This window comes from Protopterus annectens, chromosome 17.part0, assembly GCF_019279795.1.
Source record: "Protopterus annectens isolate FY-2018-M chromosome 17.part0, PAN1.0, whole genome shotgun sequence".
In the NCBI taxonomy this organism is placed as follows: Eukaryota; Metazoa; Chordata; order Ceratodontiformes; family Protopteridae; genus Protopterus; species Protopterus annectens.
In genome coordinates this window covers 793628533-793650452 of record NC_056751.1, presented here as the reverse complement: position 1 = coordinate 793650452, position 21920 = coordinate 793628533, and the positions used below count along the sequence as shown (strand labels likewise).

Genomic DNA, 21920 nt, shown 5'->3' with positions numbered 1-21920 from the left:
TATAGGAAAGCTCCTTCAATTCCTAGACATTTGGTATCATATGGGAGAGATCTACAGCTGTGGTCCTCGCCGAGGAAGTTGGTGCAAAAGCTGGCTCAAATGGCACCAGGGATTGAGATTCCTGACTTGCCAGTACCAAAGATGCTTTCAGGACCGTAACAGATTTAGATATTTTGGCTGAAGGTTCAGTGGAAGAAGTCGGAACTGAATGCGGTCTCTTTTTGGTCTCCTCCCTCTTGATGGAAGAAGAGGAAGTAGAAGAGGGGGAACTGGCCTCTGTTCTGGATTTTAATAAGGACTCTTCAAACTCAGACTTCAATAGACCCTTCAGAATGAGTTTATTTTTACGGTCGACTAGCACCCTATGGCTGAAACTATAATATATGCCAGTCTTCCTGTAAGTGTACAGCCCCAAGACAATATACGCATAGGGTATGCCCATCAGTGTTGGGCATTTTTTCTATCACACTTAAGACATCTCAAACTTCGAGGTGCCTTTAACTGGCTTGTCCACCATCACAGAAACTCACACGTACACAATTGCTCACACACAGAAAAAAGGCAATGATAACGCTAAAAAAAGAAGTTATGTCTTACCATAATATTCCATCTGTGTTGTCGATCTTCATCTATTCTTGACTAATGGGTTATGGTTTTAACCCTCGGAACCGATCCAGCCATTACACAACTTGCGCCAGCCAAAAAATCTCTTGAGCTCCAAAGTCTACCCACAATTTCCCTCTCCAAATTACCTCAGATCGAATTTGCCTATACAGAAGAATAGTGCAATGCAAATCAGAAGCCTTGTCCAAGGTGTCCGAAACAAAATGAACCCAGGACAGAATATTGCTCCACCAGAAAACTGAAGAAGGAGGAGGAGGAAGGCGTGAGGGACTCAAGAATAGATGAAGATGGACAACACAGATGGAACGTTATGATAAGACTTCATCTATTTTTGACTGATGGGACAGAGGCCCCAGCTACCTTCTAACCTGGGTGGCCTTATGGAAAGATATTCCTGAACACTACAGAACCAAAGGATGCACTCCCCCTGGAGTTAGAGCTATTTCCCTCACTCAACATTTCTAACAAAGTACTCTGTATGGAATTTTTAAACCTGCCAACTCATTAAATTCCCAAAAGATGTGTTACCAGTTACCTCTCTCTTTCCCATCACAGCTCTGGCATCTGATATTTATCCAAGGTAAATGTCTCTTTATTGTACGTCTGGTAGAAAAAATACCTATGTAAACAATTCCCTGTAAAAAAAAAAAAATCCTAAAATGTCTGGACTTAGTTATGCAGATGTCTTCTCACTGTTTTTTAATTTGCCTTTCCACTCCTTTTCTAACCTCCTCAGATTAATTCTTAAGAGTTATCATGCGATATTTTACATGACCTACTTTCTGTTCTAAACTTAACTAAAATCTCAAGAACAGCTGTCTTTCACTTAGCACCCCTATACCTTTCTCTCTGCCTATTCTCTGTTATCACACATGGCAGGGAAAGTAGTCCTGAAACCTACAGTACAAATGTCTGCTTAGCCTCATCCCTGCTTATATAACCTTGTCCTTCCCTAGTTATTTGCTCACAGTAACTTGGTTTATCTGCTTATTCCCTCCAGTAAATTCAGCCCCCTCTTGCCTATTTTCTATATCCTTATTTGCAATCATACCTTTTGGTAATATATCATCTGACCCAGTCCTGTTCAATAAATGGGTCTATGGTGTGGTCAAAAACCATCTTCAGGAGGCTGCAGGTTGATGGACAAACGTCTAACACTTTCACATTTACTTCTTGGAATAGACACAGGTGCTTTGTTACCTGAGACTGCATGAGATTGCAACCAGCCCTCCTGTAGAAATCAGACCATCAAAAGTTGAAGCAATACCTAAGCAGTAAGGTAAAGGCTCCTACCTCTACGAAGCTACTGAATGGACGCCCTTCCCGGTGATGCCTTACATTATGGGAACCTGAATATTACATCAACCAATTAAGTGAGAGTGCTCTACCATCCAAGGGCTGTGCACTTTCACAAGATCATACAGTCTGATGTAAGTACGGTATTCAGAAGTTGAACTATTTACTAGACCACAATTTTTCCCAAAATGTTTTTCCTTCTACAGGGCAGGATGGCATGACTCCTGCAAAGTTTCTTTATGTCCTTCCATATTGTTTTCTGTCTACTCATCCAATTCAAAGTAGAAAGGCTATGGGTCATAAAAATTACTGCATCCCATGGTCTCCTGGGTGTTGACCTGTTTTTATGTATTTTTGTTTACCCATTTTTTCAAAAAAATTCAGCCATCTTTTCAAGAGATGTATTCAAGCTATGACAAAGTCACCAGCCACATAAACCATGTGTTCAAGATAAAGTACTAATGAAAGAGAGATCATGCTGGTTCATGACAGAGAAACATGCAACTACAATGTTGGTTATTTTTAGTTTTGCACAATAAAGTTCAAGTTCGCTGCTGGATAGTGTCTAAGGATTTTGTTTTGTTTGTACTTGGATAATAATCTCCAGGACTTTACCCTGTTTTTGCTTTGATTTTATTGAAATAAGGTGGACTTAAACAGTGCAAACAGTAACAAAGTGTAACATTATGAGTCACTCCTCACAATAATTATGAGCTGATCTAAACTGCTGATTATGAATATAAATGATTAATGGATAAACACAAGTTCTGTTCATTTTTCATGAAGTCTAGCTAATTTTGCTCCTTTACAACTTCCTGGGGGAGTTGCTTCTAGATAGCTGTAAAACTTTACAGAAGGCTTTCTAACCTACAAGTCTGAATGAGGGGTTCAAACCCATGAGTGCACTTCCTTCTGGTGTCCAAAGACAGCAATTAAAATAATTTTACTATTAATTTATGAAGGGGAGGATAACGGTTCTTATCAAGAAGCTTGAAAGTAAGGAAAGTTCATAGCCACCTAACATTTTATACTGCCAGTCTGTTAGAAAAATCAATGTTATTTGGTATGGGGTTGGAATTTATGTCTACTACCTACCTCAGCTTATGCAGAAAATCCTTTGGTCCTAAACCAGAATGGAAGTCCTCCCCTAAGAAACTGGCATCCTCAAATAACCTCAATGGCCCCTCTGGACCTCATACTGGTGACCTGTAAGGTACATGAACAGGACTGAAAGATGACGATTAAACACGTTAATACAGTGCTTCTCCATTCTGAGTGAAGAAATATCCTCTACCTTCAAAGAAAATTACCTCAGAGGTTGAAACCTGTTTCCCTTAAGTGCACATAATTGTCATGGCCTTAGATTTTCACAAGCAGTGAGCATGATTTTGCCACCTCAATAAATCATGATCCACTGCACAGCAGAAGGTAGTTTTCCCCCTTGCAGACATCTTTAGAAGGCAGGGTTCTACATTTTCAATCCCCTGCGATGAACCTTTCTCTGGGACTTAAACCTTAAGGTTTCCTTCCAAACATCTGCCTTCTGGTCCAGCTGCACTCGTGTTTCTGCAGTAAATCTCTCTGAGGACTGTTCTTGGTACCTGTTTGTTTATCTCCCAGAATAAGTCATAATTTTCTGTTGCTCAGATTTCCTCCTGGGGTAGAATCCAGAGAGAATGCACCATCAACTTCTCATAAGAGAAACATCTCTGTTGCTGTTTTGCCTCTGTTGAAAAGAAAAAGCATGACGAATCAATGTTCGTCTACTTTTCTCTAGGTTTGTAGAGTGGTACATTTGTCAAAGACATCCATTCTAAATTTTTTCCCCACTAATCAACTTTTGCCATCTGCTCAGCAGCCATTAACAAATGCTATGAAGGGTTTTCCACCTAGCACATATGCTTCAAAGTCCAAGATGCCAGAAAATATCTCTGCTGATAATTTGTGCCATGACCAGTTTACTCTTCAGTGTATACAGTCTGTTAACATTAGGTTTATGTATATCCTCTAGTATTAAGGTGCTTCTGCATACTTCTGCAAGAGATTGACTTTCTGTTGCTCATAAATTGACTCTGAATTCCAACCTCTACTCTTTTAGAGGTTTTGAACACTTCTAGAATTTTGAAAAGGATACACCACAAAAGGATCTGGAAATTAAGATACTATAAACATATTCATTTCTTGCTTTTCCCCAATCATGTGCAAACAGGATGTGATGTACAACACCTTCTTCTCACAGCCAACTATCTGACATGTTGCTCTAATTTTCTCATAGAATATTTACAGAAGAATCCGTTGCATCATTCTAGGTTATAAGCACATGATTATCACAATTATCTACTGTCCTCCCTACTGGTACTAAGCTCCTGTGGAAAGAAAACCTGCTTTATTTCTAACTGCATCCTTGACTTCCAAAGCTCCACTTACTGTAGACACTTGAGAGAGTCTCATTCCTGTAGTCCTAAGAGGCTACTCTTTCACAGAGGCACCATCTCCTGTCTAGTGACATCTATCTAGAGCTCCATTCTTGTATGAATAAGTTTCTTTATTACAGATTATATATACACTGTCTCATAGATTCATAGGAGTTTAATAGGCTATCGGCCCAACAGCCATTAGAAACCTAGCCAAGCTTACATAAATTTACTAAAATATTGCTGACATGTCAATACTCCAAGGAATTTTACAATATAGGCTTGTACACGAAGTGCTTATATGCTACACCTGTCCATTGGGGAAAAAGGTGCCAAACCAGCAGTAAATTTGTGATTTCCCATCCACTGTTCCAAGTTAAGTTTGAATAGGGTTAAGCATAAGATTTCCTTCGCATGTATGGGAAGAATGTTTCAGAGAAGAGGTAATCTTTGAGACACATACCTGCACTTCCAGTATGTCCTATATATGTCACAGACAAGGTTTAAGTCCTTAAAATGGGTAAGATGCGACTCTATAACCTGTTCCTGAAAGCCTACTATAACACTTAGGATTCCTAATTCTAGTGTTGTTTGCCCTTTACCTGATATAATGTTTTAACCACCATTCTATCTCTTTGATAGCTGATGTCTCCATCAGTCACTGATGCACTACATGGCCCCCAACACCTCAGTTATGGTCCTTAATCCAGGAACTTCCTATTGTGTGTCATTTTGGACGCTGTCCTTTTCCTTGCACATATTAACTGGTAGTTATCCACTTTACTAGTCCATAAAAATATTTATTTTGCACAAGTTTTCTTGTGGTATAATTTGAACTTGCTGACACTTTTCCTGTTTCATATCTGACATGTTTACACATCTACAGTATGTACAGGATACTTGTTCTACACATATGTACTGGGGTTGCTCTCCTGTATTATTCTTTATCTTACTGTTTGTGGAATGCTATGTATCATGAGCCAAAATAGATCCTTGTGTTTGTACTTTTTGTGGTAGTTTCTGAAAGCAAAACGTACGTATTACTATCTTGATGCACAACCAAAAATAATTCAGGCAACATGAAGATATTTCATACTCAGCAGACAATCTTTCTATTCTGCTTTATAAACCCTACTTCTCTTTTTGAATTTGGAGAGACAGCTGACAAGACAAAAAGCCACTGATTTACAAAGTGGTTCACGATCAAGATCCATAGTTCATAATCTCCCTATATAGAAAACAAGGTTTGATTATCAAAATCTTATTTTTTTATGTATTTTTTCTTACAGAGATCCCACCTCTCCTTTCATCAGTCAACAAAATCCACGTACACAATCATAAAAACAATTAGAAATAATGGAGGAAATACCTGAAATTCAACTATGTGAAAGAGGCAGAACACATCGATTTGTCCTTTCGCAGCTTCAATATTATCTGTGCCACCTCGGTGAATGCGACTTAAATATTTGCCATTGTCAGCTATGAAAAACACTTTCCCATCCTGGTTATGCATCTGGAACTCACAGAAAACATCTGGCACATCTTTGGCTGGCTCTATGTAGTCAATGCCACTGCGATGGATACGACTAAGGTACTTGTTCTGAGGGGTCCTAATATAAACCTTTCCATATGTAGATGGAAGCACCAAAAATTGGCAGCTGGAGTCAAGGATGGATGTTGCTGCTTCAATATTGTCTCTGTCAGAACAATCAACAACACTCCAGAAATGTCCATTGTCTGCCTTCAGTGCAATAATCCCCTTTGGAATAACTCCATTCTGTAAGAAATAAACAGAAGTTCCAGCTTATACAAACAGAAGAAGAGAAATATATGGTCCTAATAATAATCCATTACCAACATAATAATTGCTTTCTAGAAAACATACCTGATGGTTTAATTGGTCATTTATTATACGTTAAGGCTAAGTTTTTTTTTCTTTCAGAGCAACTAATTCATATATCCGATACTGCCATTTCACTTGAAAGCTTCATATTATACAAAGACACAAAAAGGAATGATTTGTTAAAATAATGTCCAACGAGTTACAATGGAAATTAATGACAGTTATGTCATAATCAGTAAATCTATTTAGATATGCTCTGACATATTCAATCCCCAATTCCTGAGGTATACAAGTATATAAATATACTACGTCTAGAGTAAACATGATGTGTTTTTAGGATCAAACACTAGTCTCTCATTAAGAAAATGTGAATACAAGAAAGCATGTTGTACTGATATCTTCAGATGTTACAAGTATATTTCCTGATTTTTATATGACAGTTTATTGGCTGGTGATTAAATGAAGTTATGTACAATTTTTGTCACACTGAGAATCTCGGAGTAGGTGTCTTATTTGGCATACCCAAAGCTCATAAGAGTCAAGTCGATCCTCCATTCCGGCCTATTATATCAGCCCCTAACTATGTTACTGAAGGTATATCTATTATGGTAGACAGCTTTCTACAACCGTTTGTCCATCAAATGGAGTCCTTCTTAAAAGACTCGTGGAGTTTTTTTAGAAAGCATGAGGCAGTTTAATGAGAGAGTAGTGTTTGCTCATAAAAAACACATCATGTTTACTCAACGTAGTATTTTTATATACTTGTATACCTCAGGAATTGGGCATTGAATATGTCAGAGCGTATCTAAACAGATTTACTGATTATGACACTACTGTCATTAATTTCCATTGTAACCTGTTGGACATTATTTTACCAAATCATTACTTTTTGTTCGTCAGTATTACAAACAGGTTCAAGCCATAGTATTGGGGTCTCCTGTAGCCTCCTCATTTGTCAACACAGTTATGGAATGGTGGGAGAATGGGACTTTAAAATCATATTACAAAACATTCAAAGTTTTGTATTACAAAAGGTTCAACGATTTGGTGTTTGTTATCGAAGGAGGATGTAAAGAAGCAGAGTTGTTTTTTGGACAACTTAATTTCAGTTCCTCTTTTCTAAAGTTTGTGATAGGTGATGTGGGTACATCCATCAATTATTTAGATGTCCATTTGGAATGGGACAATATCATTGGCAGGTTTTCCAGTAGTATTCATAGGAAAAAACACTTTCATGAATAGCTATCTACATTATTCAAGTCAACATCCGAAGCACATAAAAAACAACATTCCTAAAGGACAATTCATCCGAGCCAGTAGGATGACCATTGAGGATCATTCTCTGGTGAATGAATTTCAATTTATTAAGAAATTTTTCATGGAAAGAGGCTATGATGAAAAATTACTAGATGAACAGATACAATATGTATGGGACAGAAGAGAGGACAAGTATCCAGCTATAATTAAAAAAGTGCTTGTTCTTGTCCCTAACAATAGTGTTTTGGCTAATGAAAGACATTTGAGTTTTGGGATGCCCATGACAAATGATGGGGCCATTATTAAAAATGTGACTTTAAGAAACTGGAGAATTGTGGAAGGCAAAACCTAGTTTTGTGAATAGGAATGATTCTAATTTAAAAACTTTATTAGAAAGAGGAAGGGATTCTTTTGTTACTGACACTAAAAGCATTAGTAATGCACATGGCATGCATAAATGCCATGATTGCAGTATGTGTAGGCATATTCTAGAAGGGCCATTCATTGATTTGCCACATCTCTCTTACACTATACCGGTTACGGGCTATTTTTCTTTGTAAAAGCTTAGGAGTAGTTTATGTTGCAGTTTGCAGCACATGCCAAAAATGTTATGTTGGGATGACCACTAGGGTCTTATATATTAGAATTAGGGAACATGTAAATAGAATTAGGAATAAAGACAGCAAGAATGTCTTGTACAGGCACGGCATTGAATATAGCAGTTTCAAAAAATTTCTAGTTTCTGTTTTGGAACAGGGTCATTTAAGTTTAAGAGGGGGAAGTTTCAAAAACTATCTGGAACAAAGAGAAACTAGATGGCAGATGAAGTTAAGGGCAGATGTGCCCCCAGGCTTAAACGATGCTATCAATATCAAATGTTTTTTAAAGGAACTTAGGGCATATAACAAAGTTGTCAAGTAAGCAAGTGCACATGCATCTTTTTTTTTTTTTTTATATGTATTGTCTTTAAATTCATTTGATGGGATAAATGTTTTATTGATGCGATGTAATCATTATAATTGATGTATTGAGTATTTATATGGTCTAGAATTCATGACGTTTGTATTTCTGATGAAGTCTGGTTTGAAGCAGTGATTAAATAGATTTTATGCTAAACGTGCCAGTTCTTTTTTGTTTTTCAGCCTAGCAGTGGTTTGTTTTCATCATTTCCTTTAGGTTTATGCTTTTTTTTATTATTTGTTCCCATTTTCCATAACCATGGAAGGCACTGGAATGTAATCCCCAAGCTAGGTCTGAGACATCTGTCATCAAAGTCAGGTTTGGGTAATGGAGCCAGAATGGTATCCCCAAGTTTAAGTTCTAAGCAGAAATCCACCACTGCAGTTCCCTTTTCAAACAGGGAAGTGAATGAAGTTTTGGTTCAGCAATTGGCTGTGTTGGTGCCAAACATTTGTTAGATATCACTGTATCTTCCCCATGTGAAGTCTGGGATCATCAGGCTACACGAGGCCATGCACCCCAAAAGCCCGAGTACCCCCAGTGCTGGGATTACTGTAAGTGGAAAAAGAAACAAAGCAGTTCATTAGGAAAAAGATTTTTTCCTCTGAGAGGAAAACCCCTTAAAAGTCTGTGTCTGGAAGGGCCCCTAGAAAGGCAAGCTTGCTGATGGATAGAGGTAGGATTTCTTTATGTTTAGTATGTAACCTAGACAGGAGAAAATGGTCAAAGTAAAGTGCAAAACTGAAAGAAGCTCCTCAGCAAAATCTCCTTCGATCAGGCAGTCAACTTGATAAAGGTAAATCTGAATGCCCCTGATCCTGCAATATGGTACCACTAGAGCCAGGCATTTGCTGAACAGTCTGGGTACAGTATAAGCCAAAGGGCAGAGCAGAGAACTGGCAATGACTTCCATCAGCTTTAAAACTGAATTGGATGGCGCTGTGGTGCAGCAGTAGCATTGTCGCCTCACAGCAAGTGGTTCTCCAGTTCGATTCTTAGCAGTAGTGCCTTCTGTGCAGAGTCTGCATGTCCTCCCTGCATTCGTGTGGGTTTTCTCCAGGTACTCCAGTTTCTTCCCATGTTACAAAGACATGTGTCTGGAGCATTTCTTCCCAGGCCTCCGCTGAAAACAGAATTAATTCCAAGTCAGACTTTCCCGGTAAACAAATGTTAAATAAACTTAGATGCTTCCTGTGGGAGATTATAATGGGAAAGTGGAAGTAAGGCTCTTTTAGATACAAGGTGACCATACAAGCCCAAAATTAAAAATTTTGAACTTAGGAACCTGAAATAATCTGTTTAACCTTGACATGTCTAATATCGGTTTCCAATTTCCATCCTTTCTTTGAACAAGAGAGAGTCTTAAAAAATACCCTTTTACGCTTTCTTGGGAGGGTACCGCTTCTGTGCAGTTATGTGGAAGATGCAGGCCCACATGCATCAGAGGTTCACATTTATGACCTTTTATGATGCCTTTAAGTTTTGGAAGACAGACTGAAAAAAGTCTGTAACCTGTCTTGATAATTCTTAGTACCCATTTGTCTTGGGTAATTTTCATTCATTCATTGTGTGTGTGTCTGTCTGTGTGTGTGTGTGTCTGTCTGTGTGTGTGTGTGTCTGTCTGTGTGTGTGTGCGTCTGTCTGTCTGTCTGTCTGTCTGTGTGTGTCTGTCTGTCAGTGTGTCTGTCTGTCTATGTGTCTGTCTGTGTGTGTGTGTGTGTGTGTGTGTGTGTGTGTGTGTGTGTGTGTGTGTGTGTGTGTGTGAGAGAGAGAGATAGAGCCTTCCTCCTAATTTGGAAGGAAGAGGTGGCTCTTGAACTTAAGTTGCTGGAGTGGGCATTGGGGAGAGGGAATAGGGAGTGGACCAGCTGAGTCATAGTTCCTCCTTGCTGTTCCCCCACATTCAGTGTGCACTGAGCCTAGAACTAGTTTCTGGCTACCATCTTTTATGTTGCCCCGGTGGTCTATACTTCCCACTTTCTCTGTGCTGTGATGGAGGAAATGGCAACTGCTTAGTGGGATAATTTCTGCTAAGCCTGGGTGGCTAAACCTGCAGAAACTCTAACAAGTCTACTCAGATTTCATAGGTATATACTAGGATAATGACCCATAATGTGACTTTATATAGAGAGTGATTTACTGACTACCTCTGTCCATCAAAGACATACGTGCCATAACAGGGGTGAACTTCCAATTTCCCATCCATGGTCAAAATTGTGCTTAAATTGAGTTAGGGAGGAACTCTGCTTCACATGGAATGGGAGCCTTATCCAAAGAATGGGCATTGTCTGAGAAACTTGTCTCTCTAACATGTCCTATTTATGTCACAAGCAAAATTTAGGTTTGATCTAATAAATCTAATGCTACTTGTTATACATATGAGCAAAAGGTTCATCATAACAGTCAAGAGATGCCTTTTATGGCAGGGAAAATTTCCTCTCAGACGTCTGTATGATACAGAGTAAAGAGGGCTTTGAGGCAATCAGTGCAGAACATTTTCTTGACTCCCTGTATTCTTTTTATAAGGAACCTCTGTGGATGTTCCAGTTGCTGCAAGTGTCTGGTCAGGTACATACCCAAGGGGCATTATACTCGATGATGGGACTGATGACAACTGAGTACAGTGGTATGATGTCCTCTCTGAACCTAGGTGCCATGTCTTGGTTATAAGTTGAGCAACATAGAAGGATCTTCTTACTATCTTGGACACATACTGGTCAAAGGCTAGCTTACTATCTACAAAGTTCCTAATTCCCCAACTAGTGAATCAACTTTTAGGTGCGTTTTATTGATGGCATAGCTACCTGGGGTGGCAGACTTCTATAAAGGCATTATAACGCATTTCTTGGCAATGAGTTTTAAGCCACGTCTTTGGCATCAAGCATTTGTCTGTGTTAGACCTTTCCAGAAGAGTGTTCTCACATTGGTTTTTATCAATGACTGCTCCCAGTTTGCAATCATCTGCAAACTTGTTCTGCCATAGGCCTCTGACATTGCCTTTGCTCTCTTCAAAGTCAATGCCAAAGAGAAGCAGGCCCAGCACAGAGCCCCGAGGGACGCTATTGGTGACTGGCTTTGTTTGTGGAGGTGACCTCACACAATTAAGTTCAGCTGGAACTGAATAGTCTAACAGTTTTGCTTTACTCCAAGTATTGATAAATGTGCCACCAGTTCAGTACATTACTGTGTGCTGCCCTTAAGGTTTCTGACAGAGCTGAAGAAGGCCTTATGGTTATCTTTCACTTGGGATGTAATCTTTTTTTTTTCAAAACACCTTTATTGAATTATCACTCGTGACACAGGAAAACTTACATTTATATAAAAGTATTCAAACCATATTAACAAGATCAGATTTACAAACGTTATACATGACATATACATTTCTATACAATATAACCAATCCAGGATTACATAAATTGCTGAATTCCTGCCTTCTCTTAAACCTCATTCCTCCAAAACATTTTTTCTGCATGCATTGCTCCCACAATTTCATTTCTTTCTATGTCACTTCCTCCTACCCTTTTCTAAAGATACCACTTCCTATTCTTTTACCTCTGTTACAATGCTCACTACTTCAAGTCTGGTTGGTTTAGAGTTTGATTTCCATTTTCTGGTAACTGCTTTTTGGCAACTACCAGAATGAAATTCAAGAATACCTTACCATACGTAGGTAACTCAGATTCTTTATCACAGCTCAAAATCATTTCCTTAGTTACACTCATTTGCTTATCCAGTATTCATGACAAAGTATTCTGCAGGGAATTGTTAAAGTGTGCCAACTCATTACACTCCCAAAACATATGCTTCTGGTTGCCTATTTTCTTCTTTATTACACCTCCAACATTTGCCAACTACCTGAGGAAAAATTTGTTTGGGTCTGCTTGGGGTATAAAAGTACCTAAGCACACAGTTTCAGGCAAAGATCCTAACTCTTTAAACTTTGTTTCATATTTGGGATCCATACATATGTTCTCCCATTGTTACTTTGTGAACTGCTTATCTAATCTCCCTTCTAAATCTTTTCTGACCTGTTTTAACTGATTCCTATAGTCATTGTGCAATATTTTATATGCCCTACTAATCCCTTATTTTAGCAAGAGCTTCTGTTTTAGATTCAACTAAAAACTCAACCAGTGCAGGTTGTTTTGCCTAAGATTCCCTTATTTCTTTGCCTACACTCTGATATCAGTCCCTGATAGGGAAGGCAGTGTTTAGTCTGCAGTCCAGATGTCTTCTTGGCCTCTTCCCATTCTATTACCTTTCCCGCTCTAATTATTTGTTCCCAAAACCTTGGTTCCTTTGCCGGCTTCTTCCAGTAAATTCCAGCCCCCTCTTGTCTGTTCTCTGTACCCCTAAGTACAGTTATCCCTATTACCAGAATTTCCTTTCTCCATTCCCCTGTAGGCTTAGTTCTTAGTATACTTTCTGCTTACATTATGAATATAATATTCTGTACGGATATGGTTATTTTCCTTAAAGATTTGCATCCAAAATCCCACTCTTTCCTTATTTCTTAAATTTTCCCTCTGTTTCATCATCCCTTTCCACTTTGAACTGTAGCTTGTGTCATGTACAAGAGCCTTAACTATGTAGCTCAACAATATCCATTCAAATCAGGTAATCCCAAACCAGCTTGTTCTACTGAAAGGATCAACTTATCCCTATTGAATCTTGCCCTTTTCCCCTCCCAGATAGGGTTACCACCTGTCCCACTTTGCGAGGGACAGTCCCTCTTTAGGCAGTTGTGTCCTGACAAAACATTTTAAAAATGGCAAATGTCCTGAGATTTTAGGCCAAAATTATTTCCTATATTTTATGTAATAGTTGCATAAAACAGTTATTCTTTATCTAAAATACCTAAATGTTATAAGAAACAGAATAAGCAACTAAAATGCTACAAGAATAAGCTTTTATTTAGGCAAAAATGTTAAGTTCTATCCTTTGTACTGACCGTGGGTATGTGTCGGCCTGTAAAATCTGATGTTTGTACCGAAAATGTCCCACTTTGGCCATTTGAAAAGATGGCAACCCTACTCCCAGATAAAATCCTCCACAGTATCATAGGCTAGGGCCCAGAGGTCATTTTAAGCCTAGCCATTTCAACCTAATGTAATACCGTAGGGGTACTAAATCAATACCCAAGACTGAATTTAATGATGAGTGCCCATGTCCAGGAGGGTTGTGGGCGCTATCCCTGGTAAGAATTTATGGCAACTCATCCAGGTTCCTCCTGAACAGTGTCATAGAGGTGCCCTGTTTCACATGAACTGATAGCCTGTTTCAAAGATGTGGCAGTCGCTGGGAGATAAATCTGTCCCTCCAGCATGTCCTATGTAAGTCATAGGCCATATTCAAGTCCCTGAAACAAGCAGCCCGAGATCCATTTGATTTATGGATATGCAGTTATTAGGTTTGTGTCTTGGGTTGCTCTTCAGGGCAGGCATACGTCTCCCCTATGAAATCTATACAATATGGAGTACAGTGACAGAGATTTTAGTCAGTCAGTGTAAGGCATATGCTGGAGGCCCTTGATCTTCTTTGTTAGAAACCTCTGAGGTCTCTCTAATTGTTGTAGGTGCTTAGTATGGTACATACCAAATGGTGCACTATACTCAATTATGGGCTGGATAAGTGCCGAGGATGGGGGGGTAATAACTTCTTTTGCTCTCAAGGCGATGCCTTTACTAATCAAGTGAGCTAAGTGGAAAGCTTTCCTTACAATGGCAGACATGTGGTGGTCGAAGTTAAGGTCACGGTAAACCTGTGATCTCAGGTCCCTTACCACTTCATGGGCACTTAGGGTATTGTTATTGACCTGATAGCACGAAGGGACATTGTCTGTGCCGAAAGGAATGATGATGCATTTCTTTGTATTCAGTTTGAGACTGTGACTAATACACCAGTTGTTGGTCTGTTTGAGACCATCCTGGAGTATACTGACATCATTTGGGGATTCAATGATTGCACCTAGTTTGCAGTCATCTGCAGAATTGGTCAGCCACAACCCTTTAGGTTTGACATGAACTTCTGAGAAGTATATACCAAATAGTAGGGGGCCAGCACTGACCCCTGTGGCACTCCAGTAACAGGTCTACTGGTTTATGTGGAGTCACCCACTTTGATAGTGTCTGTCCAGTTTGTGAGTCAGTTAGCAACACATCTTACAACAAAGGGGTTTACATTCGGTTTGCTAAGTTTATCGGTAATGCCTGAATGTGGGACTGTGTCAAAAGCCTTTGCCCTCATCAATGGCCTTGGTTACACTTCCAAAGAAATCTATCAGATTTAGCAGGCAGGATCTGCCTTTTACGAAGCCGAATTGGGTATGGTCCAGGGTTTAGAGGTCATCTAAGTCTTTATTTATAAGATCCATAATGATACTTTCCATGGCCTTACAGATGAGGCTGATCAGGCTTGTGTGTCTGCAATTCCCCGGGTCTGCTGCTAGACCACCTTTGTGGAGGGATTAACTGTAGCTGTTCTCCATTCCACAAGAACAAACCCTGTGGTTAGGCTATGATTGAAAAGGGTACTTAGTAGTGATGCTAGTTCATGTTTTAGCCTGTTTAGAAGACAGCCTGGGATGTCATCTGGTCACACAGAGACCGTGTTATTTGCTTTGGACAGGACTTTGAGGACCTGCTCTTCAGATATGTAAGGTGGGAGGGGGGGGGTTGTTGTAATTTATGCTGGGATACGGGAGTGAAATTTTCACCAAACCTATCCACTAGCTGGATCGCTATTTCTGTGGGGTCAATGTGTGAGATACAGTTGGTCACCAGTTCTGCACATGCTTGGGTCCTACCCTTTAGGTATTGTACATAGCTGTAAAAGGACCAGGGCCTTTAACCATTTGCAAATTATTATCCACAACTTCTTCTCTGGTTCATAAAAAATATGTCTGACCTGTATATTAAACTAACAGGACTAAACATCTTTTTACTCCTTGTATCATGCTATTCATATCCATAAGAAAGAGCTTTCAGTTTCTCATTTTTTGTATTACCTTTTTTTTTAGTCTCATCTCACATATCCTGCCATAACAACATCCTTTTTAACTCATACCTGTAATACTTCATTTTATGATGAGCCCATAAATATGGGTATTGTTGAACCAGTTCATGAGTGGGTACATAGTTTACAGCTATGGCCTTTCTTTTACCTTCATTAATTTTATATCTCCCCCAAATAAAAAAACTGAATGGTGTCAGAATGTTCCACAATAATGAGATGTCATTTTAGGTTCATAGATAGGTACTAGGCTATTGGCCCTAGGGCCTATATAAGCATAGCCAAAAATGTACCCTGGCTTTCGCCACCCAAGAAAATTATTTTCCTGTGCCCCTGTCGAGCAGAGCCACAGACATGATCCCCGGGGTGAATTTCCTATCTCTCATCCAATCATCAAGATTTTTCTTGAAGAGTGCTAATGACGAGCTCGGTTTGACATAGATAGGTAGTCTGTTCCAGAGTATGGGAAGTCTCTGGGACAGGAATCTATCCCTCCAGCATGTTCTGTTTATTGTGGTGACAAGGTTTAGGTCCCTATAGTGTGTAGCTCGGAGGGATTGGGATTTCTTTAAGTGGAGCATGTCCAACAGCTCCAGGTTTGACATAGCTTTGTACGTTAGGCAGAGATCACCTCTGAGTAGGCGATATGCGACGGAGTAAAGATGGAGTTTTTTGAGATGGTCTGCGCAGGGCATCTGTTTGAGGCCAGTAATCCTCTTTGTGAGGTATTTCTGTGGCTATTGGCCCTAGGGCCTATATAAGCCTAGCCAAAAATGTACCCTGGCTTTTGCCACCCAAGAAAATTATTTTCCTGTGCCCCTGTCGAGCAGAGCCACAGACGTGATCCCCGGGGTGAATTTCCTATCTCTCATCCAATCATCAAGATTTTTCTTGAAGAGTGCTAATGACGAGCTCGGTTTGACATAGATAGGTAGTCTGTTCCAGAGTATGGGAAGTCTCTGGGACAGGAATCTATCCCTCCAGCATGTTCTGTTTATTGTGGTGACAAGGTTTAGGTCCCTAGAGTGTGTAGCTCGGAGGGATTGGGATTTCTTTAAGTGGAGCATATCCAACAGCTCCAGGTTTGACATAGCTTTGTATGTTAGGCAGAGATCGCCTCTGAGTAGGCGATATGCGACGGAGTAAAGATGGAGTTTTTTGAGATGGTCTGCGCAGGGCATCTGTTTGAGGCCAGTAATCCTCTTTGTGAGGTATTTCTGTGGCCTTTCCAGTTCTTGTAGATGTCTTGTGAGGTACATACCAAAAGAGGTGTTGTACTCTATAATGGGTCTAATGAGTGATGAGTAGAGGGGAACAATGACCTCTTTTTTTCTGGATGAGAAACCTTTTGTGATGAGGTGAGCAATGTAGAAGGATTTCCTGACCACTGTGGCGATGTAATTATCAAAGGAGAGACCAATGTCCACCTGTGTCTCAAGGTCTCTCATCACATTTTCGGCATTAAGTAGACTACCAGCTATGTGGTAGTTCATGGGTACAGAGTTTTTACCAAAGGGGATGACAATACACTTTTTAGCACTGAGCTTCAGGCCATGGCTTTGACACCAGGCATCTGTCTCAGTGAGGCCCTTTTGTAGTATGTCCACATCGTTAGGAGTTTTGATTATGGCTCCTAGTTTGCAGTCATCTGCAAACTTTGTTAGCCAAAGACCTTCTGTGTTAGCCTGTACTTCAGAGAAGTAGATACCAAACAGGAAAGGTCCCAGGACTGAACCCTGTGGTACTCCACTTGTCACTGGTCTGAAGTCGGATTTTGAGTCTGCTACTTTCACAGTGTGGGTTCTGTCCATGAGCCAGTTGGCAACCCATCTTGTGACAAAGGGATTTATACCTAGCTTAGTGAGCTTATCTATAATTCCAGAGTGGGGGATGGTGTCGAAAGCCTTGGCGAGATCTAGATAAGCTGTGTGAATCACCTTACCCTCATCTATGGCTTTGGTGACTGCTTCAAAGAAGTCAATCAGGTTTAGGAGACATGATCTGCCTTTTACAAATCCGAACTGAGTAGTGTCCAGAGTTTGGAGATTACCAATGTCTTTGTTTATGAGTTCCATGATGATACGTTCCATGGCCTTGCAGACCAGGCTAGTCAGGCTAATGGGGCAGTAGTTCCCGGGCTCCATCGTGGCTCCCCCTTTGTGGAATGGGATAACCGTCACAGTGCACCATTCAGTGGGCACAAAGCCTGAGGTGAGGCTATGACTGAACATGGTACTTGGGTAGGGTGCCAGTTCATTCTGTAGTTCGTGTAGAACGCAGCCTGGGATATTGTCAGGTCCCATGGATGCTGTGTTCTTGGCTTTGGAGAGTGTGTTTTTTACCTGTGCAGCTGTGATTACAGGAACTTTGCATTCTTCCGGTATAGAGATGGGCCCTCTAGGGGGTGAGAGGGGGGTAAAGTTTGCACTGAACCTGCCAGGATGTTGGCAATATCAGTTGGTTCTGTATATTTAATGGCATTGTGCTGTAACTCAGAGCAGATCTGAGTGTTGCCATTGAGATTCTTGACATAGCTATAGAATGCTTTGTGGTTGTCTTTAGAGTCAATGGCAATTTTGTTTTCATAACTAGCTTTGGAGGATTTTATGAGGGATCTCAGCTTCTTATTGAGGTTGAAAAGGGAGTTCCTCCAGTCATGGGAATTTACTCTTTTTTGCAACAGTTTCTTTCTTCTGTTGTAGAGTTTGTTTATGGCAGAGGACCACCAGATTGGCTTCCTGTTTTTGGAGGATAGCATCTTGGTTCTATTAGGGATACCATGATCCATGCACTCGTGTAAGTGCTTATAAAGTGCATTTGTGCAGGATTCAGCAGTCGTACCTCTACTGTCCGTCTGCATGGGTGTCATGAAGTTTGCCACTTCTGTCTCAAGGAGTGTGAAGTTGGCTTTGGAGAAGTTTTTTTACAGTGGTTTCCCTAATTGGGGGTGGGGGCAGGATGTGGATGTCCAGGGTGATTAGCTTGTGGTCGGATCTGACCAACGAGGAATTGACCTCTGGTGAGGAACACCGGTTGCCCACGTTGGTAAAGACCAGGTCTAGGATATTGCTGCCCCTGGTGGGGGTGTGAATAAGCTGATCCAAGGCATTGGAATTTATGAATTCCAGAAAACGTTGAGCACAAGAGTTGGTACATGAGTAGTTTTCCCAGTTAATGGTGGGATAGTTGAAATCACCCATTATTAGGGTGTTAGGTTGTACCCTAATACTTTCCAGTGTATCAATTTGGATTGCGGTCTTGCCCAAAGTTAGTTGCACTTGGATAATCTTCTGGTTTTGGATAATTTTCTAGTTTTATCAGGTACAAAATAACATCTGCAAATAAAGTTAACTTTTCTTGAATAACATAAATCATATCCTTGAATTTCTAAGTCCCTTACTTTCGTTGCCAATGAATCGAAATATAATGCAAATAACAAATGGGAACAAGGACAACCCTGCCTGGTTCCTCTATTCAGACACAGCTTATCAAAGAGGAACTCTCTCTCATTATTGATTTTTGCCTCCGATCCCTCATATATCTACCTATTAACCTTCTTATTGTATACGAAAATGCAAATGCTTCCATTGCCGTACTCAAAATCCCAGCTTACTACATCGAATGCTTTCTCTGCATCAAGACTCGCCAACAGCGGTATTTTCTTACTTTCTGCTTCTCTCCAGAATATCATTGTTCTATTAATGTTATCAAATGTTTGCCTCCCCTCCACAAAACCACACTAATCCACATCTATCAATTTTAGCAACACCTTTGCCATTCTCTTAGCCATTATAGATAGAAACACTTTATAATTATGGCTTAAATTTGAAATGGGACTAAATGAAGCTGGATCTGATGGGTATTTACTGTCTTTAGGTATTACTGCCACAATAGCTTTTTTCCAGCATGTTAGTGCTTCCCCTCCTTTTAAATATTGTTAAACAAAACCTAGCTTATAGATGCTTTCCCCTTCCTTCCTACCTTCCAAACTTCTTCCAGAATACCATCTGTTCCTGAAGACTTTCCTGCAGATTAGCTATACATCACTGTTTTTATCTTATCTCCTCCTGTCTTAGTTAACTGTTGAGCCTAATCTACATCTAACATTGGCATATTTAAGTATTCCATAAATATTTCCATTTGTGCTTTTTCTTGATTTGTTATAGCCTAAGTTTGGCAACAACCCTTTCTAATTTCTGTTGTCACAGTTGTGCCAAAGGTTTTTGTGAGCTGGAATTACTATTGAATAACAGTTGCTTAACAACAACCTTTCTAAAATCATGCAAATTATCCAGGAACTCCCTTATTTTCTCTTTAGCACTCTGCAATTGCACTTCTGTGAGACTCCCCTTATTACATACCACTATAACCTTTGTCAACCCTCTAAATAATTCTTGTTACTTCTTAATTGCATACACTTCTACACTATTGTTAAACTCCAGTTTCATTTTATCCTACTCACTAGCTGTAAGTTCTGGAGCACTATCTATCTTCCCCAATAACTCCTGAATAATTTCCACTACCTAGTCCTTAAAATCCCCTCTTTTTAACAGATAGTTGGGGAAGCGCCAGCATCTCATCTTTACTTCATTACCATGCATTTTTAACTTAGCAATTATTGGTGCATGATCTGAAATAGTTCTTGTAGATCAGAGTGTAAGTGATGTGAGCTGCATCTTTAAGAAGCATGTCAAGGCTGCATGTGCACGTATAAATTCCATACACATGCAATCCCTAGTGCCATTTTGTAAGAGCAGCCAGAGTGAGAGTATGCATGATCGCAGTTGTTAGTTTGTATATAAGTTACTTAAGTTAAAGTCATTAAAACTTCTATAGTAATGTGTTTGTACAAAATAAAACTGCTTGATCAGAACCCACGAAGGCTCTTCTATTGTGTCCAAAGTAGGAGAGCGACATGGTGTCAGAACTGGGATTGCAGAGAATAAAATCCTAAACCATGAGATGCAGACATGACAGTGAAGGTAAAACTAAGAGAAACAAGCACAAAAAGAGCCAGAAAAGAATCAAAGGTAATGAGAAGTAGCACAAACTGTTTATTTGATAGAAAGGGAAAAACGGGGCATTACAAGGGGAAAAACACATTATTAAGCAAGCGGAAGACACAAAAAGTTTGTTAACTAAAGGAAATGTTTAAAATAAAGGTATTTGATGAAATGATCTGAGCCCTTTCTTATTTGCAATAGTGGTTGACAGACGAGATCAGACAGGAGTCCCCGTGGACTATGATGTTTGCAGATGACACTGTGATCTGTAGTGAGAATAGGGAACAGGTGGAGAAGACCCTGGAGAGGTGGAAATATGCTCTAGAGAGAAGTGGAATGAAGGTCAGCAGGACTAAGACAGAATATATGTGTGTGAATGAGAAGGAGGACAGAGGAATGGTGAGGATGCAGGGAGTAGAGGTGGTGAAGGTGAATAAGTTTAAGTACTTGGGATCAACAGTTCAGAGTAATGGTGTGTGTGGAAGAGAGGTGAAGAAGAGAGTACAGGCAGGATAGAGTGGGTGGAGAAGAGTGTCAGGAGTGATTTGTGACAGACGAGTACCAGTAAGGGTGAAAGGGAAGGTCTACAAGAGGGTAGTGAGACCAGCTATGTTATATGGGTCGGAGACAGTGGCATTGACAAAAAGGCAGGAGTCAGAGCTTGACGTGGCAGAGTTGAAGATGTTAAGATTTGCACTGGGTGTGACGAGGACGGACAGGATTAGGAATAAGTATATTAGAGGGTCAGCCCAGGTTGGAAGGTTTGGAGACAAAGCCAGAGAGGCAAGATTACGCTGGTTTGGACATGTGCTGAGGAGGGATGCAGAGTATATTGGGAAAAAGATGCTAAGGATGAAGCTGCCATTTAACAGGAAAAGAGGAAGGCATAAGATAAGGTTTATGGATGTGGTGAGAGAGGACATGCAGGTGGATGGTGTGACAGAGCAAGATGCAGAGGACAGGAAGAAATGGAAACAGTTGATCTGCTGCGGCAACCCCTAACGGGAGCAGCCGAAAGAAGAAGAAGATGGAATGATTGACAATAAAGTGAAACAAGCATGCTTAAAGATAAAATGAGCATATTTACAGCAAAACTTGTGTGTTTAAAACAGAACTGGGCATGTTTAGAATAAAACAAGCACAAGAAAAGTACATTGGGCATGAAAAGGGTTTAAAAGAGCAAAATGAATATAATAACGCCAAAAAAGGGCACATTAGGCAAAAATAAAGCAAGGTGACTGCATGTTTTTAGTAAAGTGCTATGTTCTGGCATAACTATGACTTCATATTGAATCAAGGGCATAACTAAAGTTATTCAAAGTATCTCAAAGTGTGTAAAAGTGCTTATAGTGTGTGTTTATTACTGTGCATGTATTTTGAAGAGTTTACTGTGTGCAAAGTGCAACTATTTCATGAAATACAGTCAACGTATAGCCATTTGAAAAGTTTCTTATGCTGGGTGCGTCTGTTCGCAAAGTGCCGCCATTACAGTGTGTTTCTTGCACTGTAAAG

At 40.0% G+C, this 21920-nt stretch overlaps 2 protein-coding genes across 5 annotated transcripts in view; one reads left to right on the top strand and one right to left on the bottom strand.

Moving 5' to 3' along the window:
* Positions 1–21920, top strand: part of LOC122791586 — a 761454-nt gene that overhangs the window by 514573 nt on the left and 224961 nt on the right. The window lies entirely within an intron of this gene.
* The window catches only part of LOC122791585, a 1253805-nt gene that overhangs the window by 1041476 nt on the left and 190409 nt on the right, over positions 1–21920 (bottom strand). Inside the window, exon 2 of the mRNA XM_044059353.1 lies at positions 5704–6111. Coding sequence (XP_043915288.1) covers positions 5704–6111 — 408 coding nt within the window. The remainder of the gene's footprint in view (positions 1–5703; positions 6112–21920) is intronic.